The following is a 17,161-nucleotide window of genomic DNA, read 5'->3' as shown; positions in this document are numbered from 1 at the left end:
TTTCTATATGCATAAATATTATACAAAGTAAAGACACACATATATGATGTAAACAAAAACTTTTGTTCTGCAAATGATTAGTTGCAATTATCCTCATTCATTTTGAGTTAAAAATTTCAATTAAGTGCTTGTGCGTTGACAGCCCATTTAACTTGAGTTGTTTTAGCGTTTACTGTATTTCATATCAGTTAAATCTTGTAACTCATCACTTGCTTTCAAAATATTTTTCACTGAATACAGACATATATAAACAAACGTACAGTGTGATTTTATTCAGTTTCTACAAAGTGTCCCAGTAAGAGCCCAAACGACAAATAACTTTTAATGTTACCGACCACTGAAATTGGGTTATTGGTGAAAGACGTTTGCTCTGTTTGTATGTCCTCTGTAATCTGAATCGATTGGAAATGGTGCTATTGGCCAACACGAGAGTTACATCTTTCCTCCCTTCAAACGGACAGAATGACACGGTTATTTGAGTGGGAAGAGTTCATAGCCAGCGCCTGTGGTACGGATGAGATTTCAACACCATGTGGGACAGCGAGCTGATGATAGAGGCGTTAAGGTCTTTCCTGTGGCTTCCACTGCAGTCAGAGGAGAGACTGATAGCGAGTGATAGTGGAAGTGGATGAACTTGCATGGCTTTATCTTTTGGCACCGGGGTATCTAGGTGAAGCTTTGTGTAACAGCAGATGACTGGAAGTGATAACGCTGAGACCTGCTGAAGGTCTGATGGTGGCGAACGCTGATAAATGCTGTGGTCATAATGGATGTTGTCCACTAATGCATGGAAGCGTGGGCATTTATTCGTTCGCACACGCATTGATGGGAATGGTGCGCGAGTGTTTGTAAGTGTTGTAATGTGATTCAGTGTTGCTGTGGGGTAATCTGTGGTCCTGGGCCTGAAATCTGGCCACAGCATTAAGAAAGAGAGTGTGTTTCAACTGAGAGTCTCTTACTCAACACACAGTGCAAGAGAGCAGGCACAGATCCAAACACCTGAATCAAATGCACCAATCATCATTTAATATATACACTCTCTCAATATATATAGATTTGCATTTGTCATTATAGATTATATCATCAGAATAACACAAAATGTTCATGCTTTTTTTGCATGTTTAGTCGGTGCATTATTGACATCTAAAAGCTTGATCTAAAAATGAGAATTAGGCCTTTTTTCGAAAAAGATGTTCAATATTATAAATATTGGTCATTTCATTAGTGACCTACAAACAGTACAAAATCTTAAATTTCTTCATTTACTTTATTTTTTTAACTAAATAGATATTTTCATTCACTGTAAAAAATCTTTGTAGAAATGACAGTAATACTGCAGCTGTTTTCCAGTAATTTACTGTAGATTTAAATTGATGTTATTTACTGTTTGTTCAAAGTTAAATAAACCATAACAAGTCTTTATCTTTACAGAATCATGTTTTATGTTCATTTAACTTTGAACAAACTGTTGTCAGTAAATAACATCAATTCTTATTTACAGCAACATTTTTTGCTTTGTATGTATATATATATATATATTTAAAGAGTGCTTCAGCTTTGTGATCATTTCAGTGTCTGTTGAATTGCAACAAAAGCAAACCTCTGAAGTGACATAAAGTCACCCAACAGCAATGTGAAAGTCTGAGAGCGTGACAAGACACACGTGACTAAAATTCTGTTTTTTTTTTTTTTAAATGGGTTTTTCCATTTTTGTTTTTTCCTAAAATACATGTAAAAGTTTTTTTGTTGTTGAGAAATTCATTTGAATTAGCTTTCTCTGCAGTTTTTCAATCGGAAAATACTGCATCATTTTTTTTACCATGTTTTTCCGTTTTTAATTTTCAGTAAATTAATGCAATTAAAAACATCATTTTTATTAATGATTTGACAGAAATGTTGTCAGTAGTTGACAAAAATAAAAATAATTAAAAAAATCGATTCCTATAAATAATAAATCTAGAAAAACTGAAAGGGACAATTAAAATGGATTTCTTATTTTTTTAAACGGTTATTTCCAATAGTTTGATTGGTCAATAGCTGCGCTTCATTCACGATAAAACATGGCTATGATCGTTTCACCCAATGGTTTATTTATCACTGCGCCCTTAGCAACCACACATATCAGTTTGAGAACTGTTTGTTGTTTTTATTTGAACAGCATTTATTTGTGTGTTTATGTAAGAAATAATTGACAAGGGGACATTATTAGTCAACTATTCCGCTTACAGACATTGCTCTGGTGGTTTTTTTAAGACATTTGGACAGGTCAAGTGTGTGGTTTACAGAAAAATAATCAACACCTGTGCAACATTTCTTAACCAATCAGAATACAGCATTCAACAGACCTGTGGTATAATTGAGATATTCTCATAAAAGTAGTGTTTCAGCTCATAAGTCCCTAAAACAGATTTTTTTGTTTAACCTGGTCAAACTGCTTTCTGACAGGTTTCTTGAATTTTACCCACATACACACTTAATAATAAAGGTGCTTCACAATGCCATAGTATTTTTTTAATGGTTCTATTAAGAACTTTTAACATCTGCAGAACCTTTCTGATTCAATGGCGGTATATTATGAAGAACCTTTTAAGCACTTTTATTTTTAAGAGTGTAGAAATATTTCGGGGTTTTATGATGAGAGATGACTGAATGTAAATTATATCTGTGAAATCCCAGCTAAAGTCGTTTTGTGTTCAGAGGTGGACACTACTTGAGTATTTTAAGTAAATTTTCCAAGCATCTGTGCTTCATCAGAGTGTTTATCTTGGAAAAAATTACTTTACGAAAAAATGTTCACTACATTCTAAAGCATAGAATCATACGGTGCATGTATTCCTTTTGTATTGCATATAAAAATTTATTTATTATCTAATTACATAAAAATTGTGTACTTTTACTTTTCTTGAGTAAAAGTACAAAAGTCCTTTTTACTTAAGTAAAAGTAAAATACTAGATGTTTAATGTACTTAAATATAAACCAAAAACTTGAAATTATGAAATGTAGTGGAGTAAAAATTATGATAATATGCTTTGGAATGTATGTTTACAAAAAAACAAAACACTAATAAAATACAAATAATTGAAAATTTACTTTTATGTAGAAAATAAAAATACTTAAGTAGTGTCTGCCTCTGTTTGTGTGATTCACATAATGTAAACAATGAACAATAATCTTGATATCTTAAATATTGACAGAGTAAGATCATGTCAAAGACTTTGATTCTTTAAATCTGAACATTAGATTTTGAGTCTCGAGTCCTGATGCCATAGACAGGGTCACAAACAGAAACTTTTATCTAAAGTTCATACATGTAACAGATTCTGCAGGATCTTTAGAAAACCGAGAGATGATACAGATCTGATGTAGTTTTTATTGGACTAAATGTCTGATTTTTATGCATTTGATTTTTACAACGTTTGGTAGATAACATAAGATGTTTTAAAAATTGAAAATTCTGTAGGCAGGCAGTTGTTGGTACCCTTTTTTTTTTTTTTATTTTTTTTTAGAAAAAAATAGGTGAGTTTTTTTCCCCTGATATTTTATTAACAGTTGTCATTTTAATGAATAGTATTTGTTTTCATTTCATTATTATTGTATACCTGAGGCTTAATTTTAACACTGTGACAACTAACCCCGCTGTGTAAAAATGATTTCAATCCCTGTAGAAATATGTAAAGTATGTATGTATATAAAGTTAGTTTGTGTCCCGCTCACCCCTACTATGGAAGTAAATGGGTACCATCAACTATGCACTTTTTATTGTTTTTCAAAATATCTTCTTTAGTGTTCAACAAATCAATAAATAATAATAAATCATATTTTTGAGTGAACGATCCTTTAAGCAATGACAGCAGTGGACTATTGAAGTAAAGTGAAGATGAATAAAGTGACTGTAAGCCTCACTTACAGTTTCTGTGTATATAAACTATATGACTTTCTTCCCTTTTTAGACTATGTGGCTAAAATAGCTGCAGTTTACTCATCTCTAATAGTTTCTGCAACAGTTAAGAGTATTTTCCTCAAAATTGGATCAAGCACTCGTTCAGTTAAACTTTGCATGTAGTGAGGTGATGTGGCAACAAATACTGTTTAAAACGTTTATCATTGCATAATGTGAGCTCTTTCACATACTCATACTCATTTAAAACAGTATGCAGTATGCACACAACACTACGCTGAGGTTTATTTAATAAATGGCTCCCTCGCGTGGCGACAGGCGTGGACTGTCGCTGCGTCCTCGCCGAAGGTTTCCGATGTTTTCCGAATGCGTCCGATGTTTCCCGACACTCGGATCCAGTCGTGCCAGTTTTTCCGCCCTCTGCTTTTCTTCCAGCCGGAGGAACCGCATTCATGTTCGCTGATTTATTTACATACATGAAACGCGTGCGTGTTTGTGTGACGGACATATTAACGTACGCGAAGAATGAAGCGTTTGTGTGGTTGGAGTGAGATTTAATGTCCTGGACCGGGCCGAACGCATCCAAAACACATCAGACCGGATCAGAACCATCAGTCTGGATTCACTGGAGTTCGGTTGTGGATTCATCTCATCATCAGAGCAGAGAGTTTATATCTGCGGTGAAGAGATCAGCAGCAGCCGGTGAGACCTTTAATAAAACTGCGTAAAGATGAAGACATGTGATTGATGTTTAGCATTGTGCGCGTGCTTATATTGAAATGATTTCATGTGTTTAGAGTTTTATTAATGCAGGTGTTTGTCTCAGTTTATGACACTGACATTCCTCAACGCCTCTTTATCTATATTTTATGTTTTTATTTCACATCTGTTCCCTTTCTTTCATTCAGTGAAGGATGGAAAATTACAGGCTAAAGTACACAGTGCTCGTTTTGATCAGACATTCATGTTACTTACTTTTGAAACTGTAACAGATCTCAGATCTGACCATACCGCAAATAATACATGTTTTAAATATATGCTTATTACATTTTGTTGGAAGTAAAGCTTAATTAAATATATTTTTAAATTTGGAAATATATTTAGTTTCAACCTTTATTTATTAACATATATTTCAAAATGTATTTCAAAGGCCAACACATTTTTTTTTATTTTACAATACATATGGCAAGAATTGTATTCTTGGTCTAAAAACCAATTATTTAAATATATGCTAAATACAAATTAATTTTATAAAGGATATTTATGAAGTTGAAAATATATTTAATTTAAAACTATTCAGACCTGTTATTTTTATTTATTTATTTATTTTCAATGAAAAGTGCAAACATACAACATAGGACTAAACAAAACACAAAAAACAGCAATTATGATAATAATATTATTATAAAGCATTGATAATAAGAAAAAAATGATAAACAATTAATAACATAAGTATTTATGTAATAATAGTATGTATATTCATTAGTGCTGGGCAAAGATTAAACGCGATTAATCGCACACAAAATAAAAGTGATTTTTTGCATAATGTGTGTGTGTGTGTGTGTGTGTGTGTGTACACATACATATATTCATTTCAGAAATGTTTTATTTATTTATATTTTTTAAATATTTATATATCATATAGAATTTATAAAAATATAAATAAATATAAATCACTTTTATTTTGCATGCGATTAATCGCGATTAATCTTTGCCCAGCACTAAAATAATAATAACCATCTTAAGAATTATTATTTTTATGATTACAGGAATATTTTGTAATGACAGCAATAATAATAATAATAATAACATTAATAATTACTATGCTAAACGTAATGCTACATATGATGATTATAACAACAGTAATGTCCATAATTATAACAGTAATATTATTAATAACAACAACTACAATATTATATTAAAAGATGGTGATGATAGTTATATTTTGTGATGATGCCAACAATAATAATAGTAATAATAATAACACTAATATCACATACCACACCAAAACCTGTTATTTTCAAAACAAAGTTTTTCTTCTTATGTGCCATTTTTTGTATATTTCGAAATATATTTAAAATATATATATTTTTTTGCTATATGGGTGTGCATGAATGCGGTTTATAACCTTTAATAGACCTGCTGACTGTTTACTGAGATTTTTCTTAAAGAACAGATGAGAAACACTCGTCTGTCTGATGTTAAAAGCATTGTTAAATTATTCGTGTGCACCCATCATTTGACTTCATAGTACTGTCCTTTCTTTTGTTCTAGGTTATTCTCTCTTTACCAGCAGAGAAAGAGAGAGAGGGAGAGACACAGACAGCCGTCTATCTTTCTCTCTCTCTCTCTTTCTCCATCTGTATCAGTAAGGATTGAGAACGGAAGAGGTTTCTGCTGCAGCCTCTCTAAACGATGACATCACCTTCATCACCGTTGGGCTCGCCGTCCCCCTGCCCACCCCCGCCTCCTTCCCTCCCTTCCTCCCCCACGCCGTCGTCTCCCGCCCCGTCCAGCCTCCCCCTTCCGCCCACCCTGCCGCCCACCGGAGAGGTGATGGTTTTGGCCCTGGGTCGTAAGAGGCAGAAGCTCCTCATCGCTCTGTCTATACTGCCCAATCTCTTCCTGGCGTTTTTGATGTCCTCTGACCCGCTGCTGACCCTGGCATCACCCTTCCGCTGCCGGCTGCCCGGACCGTCGCATGTTTCTCAGGTGTTGAACGCATCAGTGAAGGACGCAGCCCAATGCAAGCGGGACGTGCTGATCAACGGCACAGCGTCCGGTCAGGTGGACTGTGATGTGGGGTTCGACTATAACGTCACTGAAGGACTGAGGAATAATATTGTCATAGAGGTGGGCGGACTCTCATAAATCTTGCTTTCTCATTGGTCATTATGGGTGATGTGATAAAATACCTTTAATGAAAATTAAAGCTAAAGTGTGTCATGTTGGAAAAGTGTGGCTGCGTCCAAATTCCCACACTTGTGGTCTTGGCCACTCGAGTGCGCGTGCAGGCGACAGGAAGTAAGTACGCAAGACTGTCCCATGTCTTAAAACAGTGCAGTGTCCTTAACAAACACTAAACCCACACTATCCCAAATATTGCTTTGGAGTGGTATTCAAGGCTAAGCGTATTAATTGTGAGACTTTTGCCCAAACCTCGTGAGATGTCGTGGAAACGTTTAATTGTAAGTTAATGAATTATTATAACAGATGTTGGTAGTAAAAAGGAAAGTGTTGCACATTTCATTGGTGCAAAGGTTATGTATTTTGTAAAATATTTGCAACCGCTTTTATTGCATAATTAGAAACAACATTAATTGTGTGGTTTATTCAGAGACTAATGAATAAACAATAAACTTTAATAAAGCTGCATGCTCAAAATTAAGAGCAAAGAATTCTGTTTCACATAAGTGTAGATAATAATCTTTAAATTCAGCATATGTTCATTTCAGGGTGTTTGTCTTCATTTTATTTAAAGAAAAACTGAAAATTTCAAATATACATTAAAAGTAAATAAAAAACAAAAATGTTTTGGTGCAAATTGCTGGCACTACCTAGATTACATTTTTACACTTGCTAAGGTGAATAATACTACATGCGCACTTTCACACCCACTTGGGATAAAAACAGGAAATACATGTAGGTTGTCAGGCAATGGGTATTTGGGCGCAGCCATTATTATCCCAAAATAAAAAGAATCCACTGGATAGGTAAGAGTTACTTCCTGTAGCACAACTGATAAAAGCACGGCGCTGGCAATACCAAGGTACTTCTATTAACGCTTCTCCAACAAAGTGTAAATTTTTTTGGCACTTTGTAGTTCAGGGTCACTTGTAGTGACAATCTAAATAAGATTTGCTCAATTGATTGTTTGTATTTATCGTTCTAGATAAGACAGAAGAATGGATATATGTATGGAAGCGTGTAGTGTTTCTTTACGAGGTAACATCGCCATCTATGGCCTGGCAAGTGTAATACAGTGGATTTAGTCGTCTTCATGGATCTTTTTTTTTTCAAGCACGCAAAGGACAAAGTTTTCCATTTTTCCATGTAGTTGCTGTGTAATGAAAGAGTCTGAGGTTTATGGCTTCTTTACCATTTGCGGTGTCTTTACATGGATAGTCGAGTGTTTAAACATAAATCTGTGCCTGGTAAATAATCAGCAGTGTTTATTTATAGTATTGGTTTGGTTGTGGACAGTAAGAGAGTCTGTGTTCCAGCAGGGATTGTTTTTTTTTAAGTTACATTTTTTATATAAATTATTTCTCATCAGACATCATTGCTTTTCTTTTCTGTGCATATGCTTTGTTATTTTTAGTTTATTATTTTCTTTGTTGATTGACAGTGTAACACCGACCTGTCCTCTAAGTACCAGTGAGTTACTTATACAATACATAAATTTGATCTTTAATTTTCTCCACATGTGTTTCGCTAAAAAGCTAAAAAGTGAGAAAGATTATCATGAATGTTTTTGTGCCCTCAGATGGAAAGATTTCCCCACCCTAAAGTCTTAAGTTATGTGTACAGTAAAACAGGTTTGGTCTCTTTCTGATGCGGGCGATGATGAAGCTGTTTGGTTGGAAAAACTGTGGCATGTGTAACATTTCTACTGCAATCCCTTGATCTCATTACATGCTGAGCTGTTTGTAAAATGAAAGGCCTGACTGACGTATAATCTCTATAAGCACATCGTGTAAACCCACATTAAGCCTTGAAGAAAGTTTAGGAGTTTTATTATGAACAGGATGGATTTAGTTTGTTCTTAAATATCTGCTTGATTTCTTCCAGTGGGATCTGGTGTGTCTGCGGTACTGGCTGGTTCCTGTAGAGGAGGTTTGCTTCATTCTGGGTCTCCTTACTGGCAGTCTGGGTTTGGGTTACGCATCTGATCGGTGAGAAAACATCTGTCTTTCTGTCCGTGTGGGTTGTTTGGATTTTCAGGGTTTATTGAATGATGCCATGTTTTATTCTAGATTAGGTCGACAGAAGTCTCTTCTGGTCTCTCTGATGCTCACCGTCATTTTTGGAGTGCTGGTTTGTGTCTCACCCTCCCCACCTGTCTTCATCAGCATGCGGTTCTGTCTGGCTGCAGCGAGCGCTGGCGTTTACCTCACGCTGTACGTCACACGTAAGTCAGACACGAACACATGCTATAGCTGAGCCGCCGTCAACTACGTCAGATGGGTCGGGTATGGATGCGGTGTGTTGTATCATGTTAAGGACTACACTGTTAGGTTACAGATAACAGGTTTTGTAAGGATGGGAAAGTTAAATCTGATTGTTAACCCACACTTTATAAGTGAAAAGTACTATTACTTAAATAGTAGAAAGCAGCCTGTCAGTTGAAGCATCAGATTAAGCACACATTTGAAACAGGTAATGGTTTACCTGTTTAGATTTAATAAAGTATGTTGTGTTTTAAAGGGGACATATTATGCAAAATCAACTTTTATAAAGTGTTTGGACATAAATGTGTGTTGGCAGTGTGTAATAACAACCACCCTACGAAGAAAATAATCCACTCTGTTCTTTATTTTTAATCCATATTAAACCAAAGCAGCCTCATTAGACATGCCGTTTTGATTCTCTTGTTAATGTGATGTCAAACTGATGAAGCCCCGCCCACAGCCACTGACTGACTGGTTAATTTTACCAAAAAGCTTTTCTATATTTTCTTTTTAGCAAAAGACTGAATTCACAGGAATCATATTTATTTTAATGGAAAGCTCTCACTGTTTGTTTGTTACCGTGGGTTTACACCAGCCGCGTTTGAGGTGTCAAATTCGCGTCTACCGCTTGAACATTTTGAGTTTACTCTCTTCGTTCGCACGTGAAAGTCTAGTCATCGAGACATTCACGTGGAAATTTGCATCATGGGAGGGCCTTCCATAGGCTTTTGCGCTCACTTCCTGTAATGACGTCACTACTAGAGCAAGCTCCTGATTTGTTAATGCGGCACGTTTTTCCGCCAAAGTTTACATTTTTTAACTTGCGCGTTTGCCGCGGCAACGCTCAATTTGCGCCACGCTAAACACCTTATTCGCGGCATGAGACCTCTAGACACGCATCAACGCATCTCCACATTGACTGACCATTGAAATCACTTGCACTTGACGCGTACGGCGGCTGGTGTGAACGCAGCATAAAGGAGTGAGGGGCTGTAGCTCATTTGCATTTAAAGGTACACACACGAAAACAACACGTTTTCCTGAAATGATCTGTGGGGTATTTTGAGATGAAACTTTACATTTTTGGCACACCTAACTTGTTTTACCCAATGTAAAATATGGACATAACATGTGCCCTTTAACATAATGAAAATGTATTAAGGTATTTGTAAAACCCCTGTTTTTATGATCTGTTTCGTTGTATATCTGTAGGTTTGGAGCTTTGTGACCCTTCACTGCGGCTGGTGGTGACGATGATGTCCGGTCTGATGACGTTTGCCGGTGATCTCTTGCTGCTGGGTGTGGCTCTCGGGTGTCGCTCCTGGAGGGCTCTTTTAGGAACGGGAGCCGCTCCGATGTCTTTATTCTTGAGCTATGGGTCGGTTCATTTTCACACTGATCTCACAACAGTTGTGAAATGTATCTTATACTTGTGCTATTGCTGGTTTGAATTTCTGATCATTCTGTTTGTGTTGTGGTTTTGTGGTCACAGTTTCATTTCAGCTTTGAAAGATATTTCATATGCCACTACAGTATTTAAGTTATATTTAGCTATATTCGAACATTCAGATGTTATTTTAAGAAGAGCCTTTTTAGCACAATGTTACAAGACATAAGCTGTAGCGAAATACTATAAAATTACAGGCAACAATTAACGTGACTTTAAAATAAACGTGACACACACCAGATGTTTTCATAGCAAGCAGTAAAAATAACGCTACGGTGTATAAAAGTTTAACCGTGCATTAAATGTAATTCTGTATTTGACTTTTATAATAATTCTACATTTGATGATTGCAGGATACATTTTAATGCGCCTTCTGTGTCAGTGTGTCTGTTTTTTGATTTATGTGATCTTGCCCACTGCTAATTTACCCAATAGTGTATTTCAACAGCTTGGTTGCCAGTTATCACGGTTGCTTAAATGAAACCGCAGTGTCCCATAAATGTGACCTCCGGTGGATGCAAGTTCTGAAATGAGCCACAGATTGAGTTATAAAAATGACCCACACGAGCGGGTTTGCGAAAAATGTTGCAAACCTTGGTGCTTCCTTGCGATGCATCGAGGATGCGACCACATTAATGCTCCTTAGTGATGATGAATTTATCCGTTTCTATGGTTACCAGCAGACCATCATGCTAACGCCACAGTACAGATTTTCCCTCAGGTGTCGCTGTGAAAGCAGATGATGTTCAGCACACTTTAAAAAGTTCTTCAACGATGAAATTTTAAAGATCCATTTTGTTTGTCTTCAGTATTCCAGGGTTGTTTCCTGAATCGCCGCGCTGGCTTCTGCTCTCTGAGCGGACGGGAGACATGAATTCGTTAAGTGAACGTAATGATCGACAGCGAGATGATGAAAGCTTCACAGGTCAGTTTGAAGAAATATATTACTGGTAATGTTGGGAATACTTTATTGGATTGATTTTGGGAAGCAAGCATAGTTTCTGTGATTGGTTCCTTAGTAATTGTTTATTATTTGACAGAGTTGGACACGGTATCCTTCTCATCTCCTGGTCGTCCACATCTGTCATTACAAGAGCTGCTACGCAGCAGAAACATCTGGAAAAACCTCTGTGTCTTGGGCTTCACCTCGTATGTCAATTATGTTAAACATTTCTGGTTGTGTTGCTTCTTTAATGTGTTTAGAAAATCAGATGAGCTTTAGTTTAGTGTGTTCATAGCTGAAGAAGAATGCTTATTGCTGTCAGAGCCGATGGTGTATTGGGCAGCGCTCCGACATGTGCTGCTTTCACACTTTCGGCGACCCGAGTTCGATTCCCACCTCATGGTTATTTGCCGATCCCATACCCCTCTCTCCTGCCTGTCCTCTCCTAACCTAACAGTTGAATAAAGGCAAAAACTAGCCAAAAAAATATAACTTAAAAAAAAAAGAAAGAATGCATATTGGTTTTGATGTTTGCTAAAATATAAAAAAAGTAACCAAATAAGTTGATAAGAGGGTCAATTTTATTTTAGTGTATTGTCTTGGAGATTGGGACAGCCCTCTCTATAATCATTATATTACTTTAATATTCACTAAAAAGGGTTTAAATCCTTTCAGTTCCCACTATAATTACTGTTACTGTAAACGTATCTTTTTAAGTTAGTTAGTGTTAAAACATGTTTGAAAGGGTTAAATGTTGTTTTTGTTCAGATTTATCTCTCATGGCATCAGTCACTGCTACAGCTCCTTCAGACGAGATGTCAAAGGCACCACCCCCAGTTTCTATTGGACGTACCTGTTGTCCGTGTGTACGGGAGGCGGGGCCTGGCTGTTGCTGTGGGCGATGGTGGACAGGTGTGGTCGCCGTGGAATTCTTCTCCTGACCATGACTTTGACTGGACTTGCCTCACTAATTCTTCTTGGCCTTATGAACTGTAAGTGAAACATTAATCTGGCAATCACTCATGTAGTCGGTATATTTTGTTGACTAGTTGCCTGTATTTTTTCCCATATGGTTTGTCTCCATCTTGTGGTGAGAAGAATGAAATAAAAGCCAACCTCTAGTGCGTAATTAAAAGTTCAGTGATGGGTTTCTCACAAATCATTTTGTACAGGTTTTTGTAATTTTGTGTGTACACATGATTTCTTTATACCCTCCTTTCAATTAAAGTGTTTTTTTGTGATTCCAGTTGGATGTAAATGTTATATGAAATGTATGATTTTAAAATGTCAATCTTTTTATAAATCCTGACTTCTGCATCATTCCACATAAATATCTGTGTTATGAGACTCATTGCCTTGTTTTTGGAGCTTTACAACTTTGCAGGAACTATAAGTAATCATGTACTGAATGCAGTTAAACAAGCTTGAGTTATTTGGCTTTACTGTGGTTAACAGTCACATAAATTTATGTCCCTGCAGATTTAAGCGAGTCTGCGATGACGGTGTTTTCTATAATGGGCCTGTTCTCATCCCAAGCGGCCGCTTCGCTCTCCATCCTGTTTACTGCTGAAGTCATGCCCACCATCATCAGGTAAACGCTACACCCGCTTTTTAGTAATGCCACTGGCCTCCAGTTTTTTCCCCATAAAACAGAAAGCCAGTAATGAATGAAAATTTCACAAGTGATATCTCTGTCATATGTCAAAAGATATGCATATAATACATTCATGCTTGATAAAGTATAAACGTTTTAAGTCGGTTGCATAGAAATGTAGAATGATCTTAATTATATCCAATAAGTAATACTGATTAGCTCTAAATTATTGCTAGTTGGTCTGACTAGTCGTTAACTTACCAGCTATGTTTATTAGTGCTGTTGATCAATGTAATAATAAGGTTTATGGCTGAAGCTCTAATAAACAGCAAACTCCCTCTTGGACACGTACAGTATGGAGCACAGGTTAGGGATGTAATTTATATCTCTGTTCCCTGTTTATCTGGCATCCCGCAAGGTGTGTTTCTCCTGGGATAAAACTGAGGACGATCTTGCACCAGTTGTCCTTATTATTGTGTAAAGAGAAATGTTTTTCATAGTGTTTACCTTGTGAAGACTCAGCTGTTTTATCATCCCATCAAAGCAAGTGTCTTCAGATAAATGTTGCTGGTGCTATCAATTTATATTTGCTTCGTATGCAATGAAAATCAGACATATCAAAATGTGACTTTAGTATCTCAATTCAGTTTTATTTATATGTATTTTTTATTTATATATTTTATTTTTATTCACAATTGTTCATCTTTATGATACTGTCATTCTTGTATCCGCAGAGGAAGTGCGGTCGGAGCTGTAATGGCGCTGGGTTGCGTGGGCCGCCTGAGTTCCCCTCTCATGGATCTGCGCAATCACTACGGCTACTTTCTTCACCATGTGGTTTACTCGTCTCTGGCTCTGCTGGCGGTTCTTTCCATTCTGCTTCTTCCAGAGAGCAAGCGGAAACCCCTTCCACAGACACTGGTTGACGGAGAACAGTACCGACGCCCTCCGCTGGTCCGACGGAGGAGGGATAATGTTCCTCTTCTTGCTACGCCCAATCCAGAGACCTAGCTCTCCTGCGTTAGCCACATATTTTAGAGATTGCCCTCTTAACCTTATCATTGTAGTCGATCCTAACACGTGCCGGTGGAGTCCTCGCACATGGACTCCGTCCTGAGGTTGTGAGGAGTGAAAGGTCCTGAACTGCAGAGTGGCACCAACATCCAGAGTAGATGTAAACACTCTTGACCTCATCTGTCAGCGTACCCAGATTCAGTGGCATTACCATGAGATGATGGTAAAGTTCACCACTGAAGTCTGACCCATGTAGCATTCAGTGACATTAGTAATATTAAACTTAAGGTAAGGGCTTAAAATCACAATAGTCATTTTTAAAAGTATTTATCTCACAAAATATTTGAAAGTTCTCACTCAAGATTGATAAATGTGTAGTGGCTGCTGAGAATGGTGTATTGTTATATAAAGACTGCAAAGGTGAGGTTGTTTTATAAACTCTCTGATTGGTCGATGCTGGATAAGTTATTTATTATATTCAACACGGCACTTTTTGTTTCGAGCACAGCTGAAGGGAATATCCCAGTTACAGGTACAATAGGACTACATCAGTGACATGGCAATAACCACAGAAAATATTATCAACAGCCCTCAGTTTGTGAAAATGTCTGATTGTTTATATGCGTATGGCATAAAAAATATGATTTGGACAACTTGAGGCAGTTTCCTGGACAGGGTTTAGATTAAGCCCTGGAGTAATTTTATATCATAATAACCACACATGCTGTCATGATCTTGAGTTGTGTATATTCCTTTGTTTTTTTTTCCATATCCTAATGATTAGGTTACTTCAAAGTGTACTTCAAGTATAGAGTACAAACACATTATCTGAATGTTGACACTGTTTGTATTCGTGTCCGTTTTACGTTTTTTTTTTCTCTGCCTGTTGCCTTTTCAGTCAGATGGGAATATAAGTTATGATGCTTTCTCTTGTTAGGTTCTTTAATATGCACTTAACTATTAGAAGTAATTTAATGACTATTAATATTACTACTGTGCTACAGTAATGAAGGATGATAGTATTTCTCAAAAATAATTAACAAAAAATACTGTACATGAATAAATCTTTAACCAAGTCTAATTAAAATATGTACAGGTCATGTGTTTGTCAAGTTATTACAATCATGTTGTGTTTGTGTTCTGGCTCATTTTCAGTTTAATATAATTGAAGCATAAATGCATTATTTAGAAGTTTAAGTGGGTGTTTGAATATTTTTTTTGGCTAGGGCTGTCTAAAGATTAATAGCGATTAATATCATACAAAATAATTTTTTTATTTATGTATATGTTTTATTTATTTATATAGACGGTTTCAGCAGTAACAACATACTGTAAACAAGCTGCTGTCGTGGTCCGCACATAACTTCCGGTAAACTCTGCTAAGAATAAATAACAATAAAGTTCTTTAAGTGTTGTTTATTTATAAAACAAGCAAAAAAACAGCACACAGATTACCTAGGAAACCAAAACATTTATTATTTTCGACGAGGAATTTGTTCAAGAGATCAGTTTAGCAACTAGTCAGACCATTAAAAAAACGAAACCGGAAGTAAAGTTCAGATCCAGACGTGTATCGAGTCAGCACACGTGCATCCGATGAAACCATCTATATAATATAAAATATATCTAAATAAATAAATAAATATAAACGTGTGTGTATTTATATATACAAAATAATTACACAGTGCACACACATATATTAACTTTTATTTTGTATGCTAATAATCACAAGTAATCTTTTGACAGCACTACTTTTGGCCCAGTATGTGATGTCATAACATGGGTCTGTTGAATGCTTTATTCTGATTGGTTGAAAAAATTAGGCTTGTTTGGCTTCTTTCGGCGCCGCATGAAGTCGATCCAGCCTATTATTTTTCTACAAACGCACACCTGACCTTTTATATGTCATAAAATAACTATTAGATCAATGTTTGTGGTGACCGTGGTATAAGAGGAATAATTGACTCTGGTCCTTTGAATTATTTGAAAATAATGCACACCTGCGGTGTAATTGTGCTTTGCGTTGTGCCGCATTACCACCTTGGGTGTGCATTATTTTCAAATATTTATCTGGATGAATACTTCTGGTTCTTCAGTTGGTGTATACAGAGATTTAATTAATTTATTTTACACCAATACACAATTCTGGGTAACAGCCCTCGACTCTCAAATCATCACAAGGTCGTTCACTTTATCATCTTTAAACAAGTCTCACTCTTGACTGTTAATCCAGTCGATCACAGGAGTAATCCTCCATGTGGGATTCTTGCCTCGTATATTTCAATGCCCCACTTGTTGAACACTTGCACCATGTTAAACGGTATGACCTTTGCTTGTTGGTTGTCTTCACTTGGTGTCTTTAATTCTCACACTTGTTGCACGTTGGCAAACACCGAGGTATAATAATAACCTTTCAGAAAATGGTGAGTACGAAAGGTCCTTCCATAATGAATGATTAAAATCTTTGATGTATGCACTGGTCAAAACATCAAAGATGAATGATGCTATAAACAGACACAGTACACATAAGCAGCAGGATTGGGAAGGCAGCCAAAGGTTTGACCCTGAGAAAGACGATACCTCCGGAGAGGATAGATTCTCTCACTTGTCTTGTGATCGTGCGAACATTCACAGTATACTTACAGTAAGACTCTCGAGGAATGCTTTATGCTTTCATCGCTGCAATAAAACAAAGGTGGTCATCACACGTTCATTTATTTATATTTATCTTTCGGTGAAGCGTGACATAAATGGATGTGCTACTGTCTCCGGCTTAACCTGTGGGCGTCAAGATCCAGGAATTTCACAGGGTTATCTTTGTACCTAAAGACAAATGTGGGGACGATCATGTGTCAGTAAACCAAACAATTGTTTAATTTCATTGACCTTCAACCCGCCTGAATCTGCTCTAACAATGACAGACAACTGGTGATGTTTGCACACAACAGCTGTGACATTTCAAACTTTTGTGATGTGAATTGTTTGTCTCTGATAACTAAAATTAGAAAAAAAATGGATACTAAAATTACTATCTCCTATTAACTCCCTTTTATTGTTATTAAGCTTAAAAAAACAAGCCCTTAACCCTGTGCA

General features: G+C 36.4%; 1 protein-coding gene across 1 annotated transcript; it reads left to right on the top strand.

Annotated features, from left to right (window-relative positions):
- Positions 1 to 4,282: 4,282 nt before the first annotated feature.
- slc22a17 (solute carrier family 22 member 17) lies at positions 4,283 to 15,168 on the top strand. The gene is made up of 10 exons (XM_065258910.1): positions 4,283 to 4,601; positions 6,174 to 6,752; positions 8,691 to 8,794; positions 8,876 to 9,030; positions 10,283 to 10,448; positions 11,327 to 11,442; positions 11,558 to 11,666; positions 12,229 to 12,452; positions 12,940 to 13,051; positions 13,789 to 15,168. Exons 2-10 carry the CDS (start codon positions 6,315 to 6,317, stop codon positions 14,063 to 14,065), a joined length of 1,701 nt encoding a protein of 566 aa, XP_065114982.1. The 5' UTR covers positions 4,283 to 4,601; positions 6,174 to 6,314; the 3' UTR covers positions 14,066 to 15,168.
- The last annotated feature ends 1,993 nt before the right edge of the window (positions 15,169 to 17,161 follow it).

The sequence above is a fragment of the Paramisgurnus dabryanus genome, chromosome 22 (assembly GCF_030506205.2).
Source record: "Paramisgurnus dabryanus chromosome 22, PD_genome_1.1, whole genome shotgun sequence".
Classification (NCBI taxonomy): Eukaryota; Metazoa; Chordata; class Actinopteri; order Cypriniformes; family Cobitidae; genus Paramisgurnus; species Paramisgurnus dabryanus.
The sequence above is the reverse complement of the archived record's forward strand: the minus strand, read 5'-3'. Positions and strand labels throughout refer to the sequence as shown.

Coding starts and splice junctions, on each gene's coding strand:
- slc22a17 (XM_065258910.1), top strand. CDS start 6,315: ATGACATCACCTTCATCACCGTTGGGCTCGCCGTCCCCCTGCCCACCC. Junction 10,449..11,326: donor TCTTTATTCTTGAGCTATGG/GTCGGTTCATTT, acceptor GTTTGTCTTCAG/TATTCCAGGGTTGTTTCCTG. Junction 12,453..12,939: donor TCTTCTTGGCCTTATGAACT/GTAAGTGAAACA, acceptor ATGTCCCTGCAG/ATTTAAGCGAGTCTGCGATG.